The sequence below is a fragment of the Lycium ferocissimum genome, chromosome 4 (assembly GCF_029784015.1).
Source record: "Lycium ferocissimum isolate CSIRO_LF1 chromosome 4, AGI_CSIRO_Lferr_CH_V1, whole genome shotgun sequence".
In the NCBI taxonomy this organism is placed as follows: domain Eukaryota; kingdom Viridiplantae; phylum Streptophyta; class Magnoliopsida; order Solanales; family Solanaceae; genus Lycium; species Lycium ferocissimum.
This window is the reverse complement of record NC_081345.1, coordinates 21,072,782-21,082,401: the sequence shown is the minus strand read 5'-3', so window position 1 is coordinate 21,082,401 and position 9,620 is coordinate 21,072,782. Positions and strand designations below refer to the sequence as shown.

The window sequence follows — 9,620 nt, the reverse complement described above, 5'->3', positions numbered from 1 at the left end:
CCATATTTTGATGATATACATAATAGAAGAAAACACTCTCCTATTTATAGGAAGAAAACTTCTCACCCTCCAAGTAATATAAGATGGACATACATATACTCATATATATATTTACAATATAGAATGGACATACATATACTCATATATTTTATAACTCTCCACCTTGGATGTTCATTAATAGATAATATGCCTCGTTAAAACCTTACTAGGAAAAACTCTGTGGGAAAAAGTCTTAGTGAAGAAAAAAGAGTACACATATCTAAGAATACGCTTTGATAGCTGCCTCATTAAAAACCTTATCAGGAAAATCCAATTGGGACAAAAACCTTTATTAAGGGAAAAAGAGTGCAGCGCATATTTTACTCCCCCTGATCAAAACTTCACTTGTTGTCTCTGAGACGACGCATTCCAATTTTGTATCTTAGCTTCTCAAATGTTGAGGTTGGTAAATAAGAAATGATTGATCTTAAGGAGATTAATGTCTAATGACTCACGGTTGTTGTATAAAATACAATTCAATCTAAGAAGAAAAATATATATTTTTGCAAACCTAATAAATTTATAGCATTAAGCGATAGTAAAAAAACAGATAGAATGTTAGATTCTTAGTGCTTTACAACTTAAAAAATGAATGTTCTCATAATTAAAAAAAATAATAAGTTGTGTTACATAGAAACTCATGTTTCTATATAGTAGCAATAAAGTAATTTTTTTTTTTTTTAAAATAAGGTGGGGCTCACTCTTCTATAATAGTAGAGAAATTTTAAAAAAAATCAAGTGGGGCTGACTTTTCTATAATAGTACAAATTAAAAAAAAATTACGATGGGGCCTACTCTTCCATGATAGTAGACATAAAAAAAAATTAAGGTGGGATCCACGTGAAGAATTAGGAGATAATTGTAAAAAAAAAAAAGGTGGGGTCCATGTGAAGAAGAAAAAAAGTAGGACATTTAAATAATGATAATAAGTTCGTAAAAATGGTAAACGTACGCTTAGAGAAAATTTAAAGAAGAGAAATTTAGGAAAAAAAAGAAATAACGATTTAAATTAAACACAAAAACCGCTAAAGAAGTCATAAAACCAAAAGATTTAAAACTTATACCTTTGGGTATAAGTTTAGACACATTACATCTCACACAAATAATGGGGAATAACATCGAGAAGACGAAATATAAATGGTCAAGAAACGTATTTGGCCACGTGTCACTTTTAAACTCTTTTACTTTTTACTATTTTATCATGCTCACATAATTCCACTTAATAGACAAATAACATTTGTGTATATGTATTAATGTTCATCTATATATATGCTTTGACAGTGCAAATTTAGGTATGTTTATTAGCAATATAAAATATTTATACTATCACTACTCAATACATAAATCTTTACAATTGTACACAACTACATACACATAGATACACTACATAATCTAAAGTGTTGGGTCTGTGCGCAGCACGGGCATACGCCATCTAGTTTCTTAGAGAAGAAAATGAAATCCACTTACAAGTGATGATGAAATTGAGAAGAGTCTCATGCCTCCATGACATATTAAACCTCTAGACCAACTTTGTTTCAACAAACTAATTCCTCAATAGAAGAACAATCGTGCTGATGACGTATTATGAAATAAAACAAATTGAGAGTGAAACAAGAGAATTAGAGAGGAAGCTTGAGGAGAGATTTTATTACCATGTTTTGATGATGTACATAATAAAAGAAAACACTCTCCTATTTATAGGAGAAAAACTTCTTAACCTCCAAGTAATATAAGATGGACATATATATATATATATATATATATATATATATATATATATATATATATATATATATATATATATATATATATTTACAATATAGAATGGACATACATATACTCATCTATTTTATAACAGGACTCATAATGTTTTCATACAGCTGGGTGGTTTTTAGAGTTCACCAGATTCAGGGGCGGCTCAATGATGTTGGTGGCTTAAAGCGAAAATATATTAAAAGGGCCTTAAATTTATTTCGTAAAATTCATAAAATTTATAATAGACACAAAAAAACTGCCAAATTTTTTATCTAACAGTAAGAGCACACACATCGCAGACTCTACCGTGGGCAAAAGCATGGTGATTAAGTGTAGAAAGGTAAAAAAACATACCTATTATCCACCGAATTTCTAACTTTGCGTCACTTGCTTTCAGTGATTTCTCTATTTAAAAAGATGACATGACCTAAATTTTACTTGATTTCTATGCATGAATCAGACATGACGAAATTAAGTAGCTAATTTAGAAAAAATCGAGTTGAAATTCGAAAGTAAAATCATCAAAAACATGAAAGAGAAATGAGTGTATATAGAGAAGAAAAAATTAGAATCAACAAGGAATATAGATATACTATTTAGTTTAATGAAAAAAATTACCGTTATTTACTCACTCATCTGTACAACCTCAACTAAACTAAAACAAAAGTACAAAAATTTAATTATTAATAATAACACACAATTTATGTGTTATATATAATAACATAATACCTAGTATTTTAGTAATTTTGGGGCCAAAGTATTTGGGGGCCTAAGGCAAAGGCTTCATTTGCCTTACCCTTTGGCCGGCCCCAGATTGAGGATGCATGCAAGTGCAACTATGTTATAAATAGTCTTAAGAAGTTTTTTGTTAATTTTTGAAAAAGGAACTATGTTTTGGTGATGTCTAAACTCATTTTGTCAGATGTTTAAACTGTTTCTGAGTTTTTGAAATATTTGAAAAATTGGATATGGAAATCTTGAGAGAAAATCATTTCGTTCTCTTCTGTTATTTATTTATCATTACAAACACACCTCAAACAAACAAAAACTAAGAGATAGTGTTTACAAATCAACTTTATTTTTCGCAATACTGTAAAACTAGAAGCTATACTAAATCCAATTTTGTATCAAATTGAATTAATTATAATCAAGGATATATCTCACATTAAATAAACGTGCATCAATATAAGCATCATAAAATAACTAGTGAACAAATTAAGTAAAGAATATTTTCGAACACTTTGCAAATGACTGCGGCAATTTTGAATATTGTACTAGTTTTTATTATTTTATAATGATTTTCATTAGTGTAGTTGGCAATTAATGGCAAATGTGGGTCAGTTTTATAACGATAAGGACAACTTGACTCCAACCTTAATGAAGAGCAAAAGTAATCTATTTTGCATATCACAAGAACAATTTTGACCATTATCCTTTTTAATAACCAAATATGAAATCAGACTTATATATTGTAATCTTAAAAATGATTAAGATAAATGGTGGCCTAAACCGATTTTGTTTTTGAGCAAGACAATAATTATACCAAGTCCACCAAACAGTCCCTTTCCCCCACCTTCCCCAAAAATGTCCAAAATTTCTCATGCCGTTTGAGTTTATACGTTACAAATTCCTGTCATTCCCTTCCCTCGATACAAGTGTCACCCTGGTCAGATAGTACCCTCCACCAATCTTGGCCGTCCATGTGACACCTCCTTCTACGTGTCATAATCTGAATGCACTAAACAGTGTACCACTCGTCTCAGCACAGCTTGTCTCATTTTCGGGCGTCTTTCAAATTTCGACACTCAAATAAGTTTTTTATTTTATCATAATTTTTTTTATATATTTTAATTATTTTAAATTATTAATTATTGTGATTTATAATATTTTTAAGTAATTTTTAAATTATATAAATTTTATTTTTTTAAAATTTAAAATTTTAGGCTTGAACTAACGATTAAAATTAAAATGTTTGGCTCTCGAAATCCAAATGTATCACATAAATTGAATTGGAGAAGGGTAGAAAATATTCCTCTATTTTGGAAAAAGGGCTAAAAATGTTTTCCGAACTTATTTTGGGTAAAAAATACCCTTCTCGTTATGAAACTTTTCAAACATACCCCTCTGTTAACAGAAATTTTCATTCCCCACAAATAAATCATTTTTTGACCCGATTCAAACTTAACCCGACCCAAATACCACCAAACAAGAGTCAAACGTTCAATTTGAGAATAGTAACACTTCAAAATCTCATGATATAGCTTCAAAATCTCATGTTACAGATTAGGCCAAACATTTTAGGTGCTGCTTGTTGTTAGATGAGCTGGGAAAAACAAGTCGTGGGCATACTGCTGCTTCCATTTCAGGGAGGAAATTGGAGAAAGAATTACCAGGTGCTGTTTGGATTTCCTCGCTTGCTTGAATAGGATTTTTGCAGTGAGAAGGAATTTATTTCTATAGTATTATTTAAATCAGGTATAATTTTTGTTTTATTTTTATCTTTTCATGTTCTTCTGTTTGGTGTTTGTATTGTCTCTAGAACTTTGATTTTGTTGCAGTGAAAATATGGCAATGGCTGTGTATAAAATATGCTTTGCTGAGAAAGAAGATCTTAAATTTCTATCAGAATAACTGAAAGTTCCGTCAGAAATAACATACTTTTTTAGTTCAATCCATCCCCAAATATACTCTATTCGTCTTAATTTTGTCGAAGTTGAGATAATATTTGAAGCCATATTGAAAAGAAAGTCGGCTGGAAAAAGTGAAGAACTGGATGAGGAATTGGGAACCGTCACTTTTCTTTCTCTACAATGTGCTCTCTCTCTAATGTTGGTGAAGAGGAATTGAACGTTTGAGTCTTGTTTGGTGGACTAAGGAGTTATTATTTTATTTGGATCGTGTTAAGTTTGGATCAGGTCCAAAAATGATTTTTTTGGGGGAATGAATATTTCTGTTAACAGAGGGGTATATTTGAAAAGTTTCATAACGGAAAGGGTATTTTTAACCCAAAATAAGTTCGGAGGACATTTTTAGCCCTTTTTTCCAAAATAGAGGGATATTTTTGACCCTTTTCCCTAAATTGAATCGAGCAAGTGATTATCTGATGTGGCACTTAAAATCCTAGTCAGCACAATTCACTTTCTTCATTACATCCACACTGTATATAAGCTTCTCAAAACCCACTCCCTCATTACACCTTCACAAAAAAACCCAAAAAACTGAGGAAAAGAGAGAGAGATAAACAAAGAAGAAATACAAAATCATTTACAAAATTTGGCCCACTTTTTCTCTCCTTCACAAAATTTTCCCCTTCCCGGTGATAACTAAGGATATACTCATTTTATTCTTGTTCAACTGTGCCAACAACTCCAAAGAGTGAAAGGAAGCAAAAGGTATCAAAATTTGGCAAAATTGTCATTTTTCTACCACATTTTGAAAACGTGACAGTGATAATGGTGAAAAGATTATTCCCTGATTGTATTAATTGGTTTTTGGCGTGTGAAAGGAATAGGTGAACTAGATTACTTTTCAAAGCATAGATTTCTGTAGTTTGCATGTATTTTTGTGATTAAGGATTTAGGCATTTAAAGGATTCTGATCTAGACAGGCAAAGCTGAGTAGGTATTTAAAGCTTTGAGAAACTGACAAAAGAGGAGTATAATTCAGGCTATAAAGAGAGAGTTTACAGTAGAAGAAGTACCTTGTTTTGGTTGATTTTTCATTTCTCGAGCCCACGACCATAAGGTTAAGAGCCTTGCGCACTACCAACTGAGCTAGACGGGTTTTGTACCTGTATTGGTCGATAGACATGCCTTTTCAGATGAAGGTTCAGCCGATCGATTCTTCAGAATCAATCAAAAATGATATAGTAAAGCCGGCTGTGTTGAAATCACGACTGAAGAAGTTCTTCGATCGACCATTCCCTAGTGTTTTGCGCAAGCCAAGTGCCGCTGGCGTTGCTAATGATGGAACAACCACTGAGTTTGAGCCAAATTCGGTTTGTTTGGACAAAATGGTTCAGAATTTCATCGAAGAGAACACTGACAAGCCTAGATTTGGCCGTAAATGCAATTGTTTTAATGGCAACAACGATGATAGCTCCGATGATGAGTTCGATTTCTCTACTGGGTTTTCTGACTCTGTTACGAACTCTTCGTTTGGGGATTCTTCTGATACTCTCAAGGTAAAATAATTAAATAATTTCTAGAAATGCAGTTTATTCCTAATCAAATCAATCTCATTTTGTTTCTATTTGTTTGTAATGTAGAGCTTAATTCCCTGTGCAAGTGTTGCCGAGAGGAATCTGTTAGCGGACACTTCAAAAATCGTTGAAAAGAATAAATCTAGCAAGCGTAAGGACGATTTGAGAAAAATCGTCACCGATGAACTTTTAGCGCTTGGCTATAAAGCTTCTATCTGCAAATCCAAATGGGAAAAAGCTTCCTCTGTTCCTGCAGGTACATGCTTCTTTCTTGTTCTGTGCGTTCATGCTCCGTCGAATTTGAGTTAATGATAAAAACACATCTGAATTATTGCCTTTTGGGATCTGAACTATTAGTCATTTTCTTTTTCTACTCGATTATCACCATTTATATGTTAAAACACATTAAAATTATGTTACATAAATGATGATAGTTTAGGTAGGAAAAAAGAATAAATGACAGTTCAGGTCTCGTCTTCTTTTTTTACTCGATTATCACTATGTATATGTTAAAACACATCAAAATTGTGTTCCATAAATGGTGATAGTTTAGATAGAAAAAAGAAACAAATGACAGTTCAAGTCTCTTTTTTTTTCTACTCAATTATCACCATCTATACGTTAAAACACATTAAAATTATGTTACATAAATGGTGATAGTTTAGTTAGGAAAAAAGAATAAATGACAGTTCAGGTCTCGTTTTCTTTTTTTACTCGATTATCACTATGTATATGTTAAAACACATCAAAATTGTGTTCCATAAATGGTGATAGTTTAGATAGAAAAAAGAAACAAATGACCGTTCAGGTCTCGTTTTTTTTCTACTCGATTATCACCATCTATACGTTAAAACACATTAAAATTATGTTACGTAAATGGTGATAGTTTAGTTAGAAAAAAGAATAAATGACGAGTTCAGTCTCGTTTTCTTTTTTACTCGATTATCACTATCTATATGTTAAAACACATCAAAATTGTGTTCCATAAATGGTGATAGTTTAGATAGAAAAAAGAAACAAATGACAGTCCAAGTCTCATTTTTTTTACTCAATTATCATCAATTATCACCATCTATACGTTAAAACACATTAAAATTGTGTTACATAAATGATGATACTTTAGGTAGAAAAAAGAAAGACAGTTGAGGTCACGAAAAAAGCATAGTTGAGTGCGTTTTTGACCGCTTGTTGAATTTTGATAATTCTGGGGCTGAGAATAATGTGCTTTTTTTCTCAACTTATTTGATATATTCAGGTGAGTATGAGTATATTGATGTGATAGTGGAAGGAGAAAGAGTGATAATAGACATAGATTTCAGATCTGAGTTTGAAATAGCGCGATCAACTGGAAGCTACAAATCAATTCTGCAATTGCTCCCCTTCATCTTTGTTGGCAAAGCGGATAGGCTTCAACAAATAGTGTCAATCGTATCAGAATCATGTCGGCTAAGCTTGAAGAAGAAAGGCATGCATATCGCTCCATGGCGCAAACCGGAGTATATGAAATCCAAATGGCTCAGTCCCTACACGCGCTCCACACCGGCTCCACGCGCCGCCGAACCGGAGGTATCTGACGCGCCGCTGCAGGACCCAGTGATGATGACGTGGCAACCACCGCCACTGAAGCCAAAGAGTTGTTGTGATAGTAGAGGAGCTAATGTAGTTGTCACCGGATTGGCTTCCCTTCTTAAGGAAAAATCCTAAAAAGGTTTTTTCTTTTTGTCATTCTAACATTTTGATTTGAGTACAAATATAAATGTATGAAGCTATATAATCGGAATTTTAGATAGATGATCGGAAACTCTTTTTTCCATTTTCCGTTCTTCTTCCTTTTAACCCTTTTTTATTTTTTTGTTTTTTATGATTTTTTTTCTCAGGGGACTGTGAAAGAATCTGGAACCAACCTTTTTTGCTGTAATAAAATCTAAAGCATAAAATATATACAAACTATACTATTTTTTTTGTTACTATATTATTTCAGGAAGTACTCTTGATTTATGTGATGTTTTTTTCTTTTTTAATTTATTAAAATATAATTTTGGAATAATTACGAATTAAATATTTCATTTTATTTTAATTAAATAGTTTACACTCCCTCTCTCTCATTTTAACTATTGTTTTATCTCTTTTCACACGCTCGACATACAATAAATATAGTAACATATTGTTGCTAAGTTCTATTTAAATTAAAAAAATTGAGAATTGAGTCATATTAAATAAAACTACTTTTTAATGTTATGAGTATAACTGAAAATAATTACTCCTAACTATGGCTTTGAAGTTTAAATAATAAGTATTTATTTAAAATGCAATAGCGGAATTTAAAATTACTACTCCCTCCGTCCCATTATAAGTGTTATTTTAGCCAAAAATACGTATATTAAGAAATTAATAATGTATTGTGAAGTTTATCAAATTAACCTTATATAATAAAGATAAACTATTTCTACCTTTTGATTAGAGCATGCACAAGAAGTAAACCTTTTGACATTGAAAATTCAATAATATCAAGTTATTATTTGGCTTTTTCAATCATCATTTAGTTATTACTTTATTGTCTAAGGGTAGAATTGAAAAAAAATTAATCAATTTATATTTTGATTTTCTTGCAGTGACACTTATTATGGGACGGAGGGAGTATAATTTATTCTAATCATAAAATTATTGCTTTTTTATTTTTTAGTATCATGACCAATTAAGCAGGTGTTTGGCCATAGAAATAAAAAAGAAATTCACTTTTTTTCCAATTTTAAAGTTGGAATTGTGTTTGACCATAGTTTTTGTAAATAGTAATTTTTTTATTGAAATATACTTGTTTTGGTTGTAAAAAAAGTGAAAAAGTTGAAAAATAATTATTTTATTTTTTAAATTTTTTTAAATATAACTTCAAATTATATTTAGAATTTTTATGGCCAAATATTAATTTTTTAAAAAATGAAAAAAAAAATTGTAAAAGAAAGTGAATAATTATTATGGCGAAACGGATCCTAATTCCTAAATAACGTTACATTACATAAATTGAAAAGTAAGGGACACGATGCATATCCAAATGTTGTTTCTTACGAGGGAACAACCTGTGTTTTGCTCTCATGTAAAAGAGATTTCAGATAAGTATATTCATTGTACCAGTGCATGAAAATATCGGAAAACGTGCAAATTAGAACTGGAATACAGTAACCTGTAAATCATAGGAAGGAGAGAATGTGAAGGATAAGGGCAACAACTCTCGTGCCGTCTCGAACGCCGTAAAAATGAGCCATGTGGGCGAGGGTAGAGGGTTTGAAGGAAAAAAAGTGACATTGGAATTATGTGATTCTCCAATTAAACTGTTTTGTAGTACATATTATTCTATCCGCTTTCATTTTAAGCAGATGGTCTTTCGAAAATAGTATTTTTATTTTTTTAATATAGGAGTAAGGTCAGCATATATTTTATCCTCACTTTATTCTCCTCAAATCTCATACCGTAGAATTTCACTGGATATATTGTTGTGGTCTCTCCAGTTTAAAATAGGGTGTTGCTATTTGGCACAACCCAAAATGGCACAACTTGGCACAACCTTATTAAAAAGTCCTAATTACTAATATTTGGCTCCAATAAGTGGTATTTCCCTCCAAATTTTTTC

The 9,620-nt window shown here is 31.2% G+C and overlaps 1 protein-coding gene across 1 annotated transcript; it reads left to right on the top strand.

The window, feature by feature from the left end:
• The first annotated feature begins 5,038 nt into the window (after window positions 1–5,038).
• LOC132051793 (uncharacterized) lies at window positions 5,039–7,808 on the top strand. The gene is made up of 3 exons (XM_059443001.1): window positions 5,039–5,977; window positions 6,062–6,251; window positions 7,251–7,808. The coding sequence occupies exons 1-3, from the start codon at window positions 5,603–5,605 to the stop codon at window positions 7,697–7,699; spliced, it is 1,014 nt and encodes a 337-aa protein (XP_059298984.1). The 5' UTR covers window positions 5,039–5,602; the 3' UTR covers window positions 7,700–7,808.
• Window positions 7,809–9,620: the final 1,812 nt, after the last annotated feature.

Coding starts and splice junctions, on each gene's coding strand:
- LOC132051793 (XM_059443001.1), top strand. CDS start 5,603: ATGCCTTTTCAGATGAAGGTTCAGCCGATCGATTCTTCAGAATCAATC. Junction 5,978..6,061: donor ATTCTTCTGATACTCTCAAG/GTAAAATAATTA, acceptor TTTGTAATGTAG/AGCTTAATTCCCTGTGCAAG. Junction 6,252..7,250: donor AGCTTCCTCTGTTCCTGCAG/GTACATGCTTCT, acceptor TGATATATTCAG/GTGAGTATGAGTATATTGAT.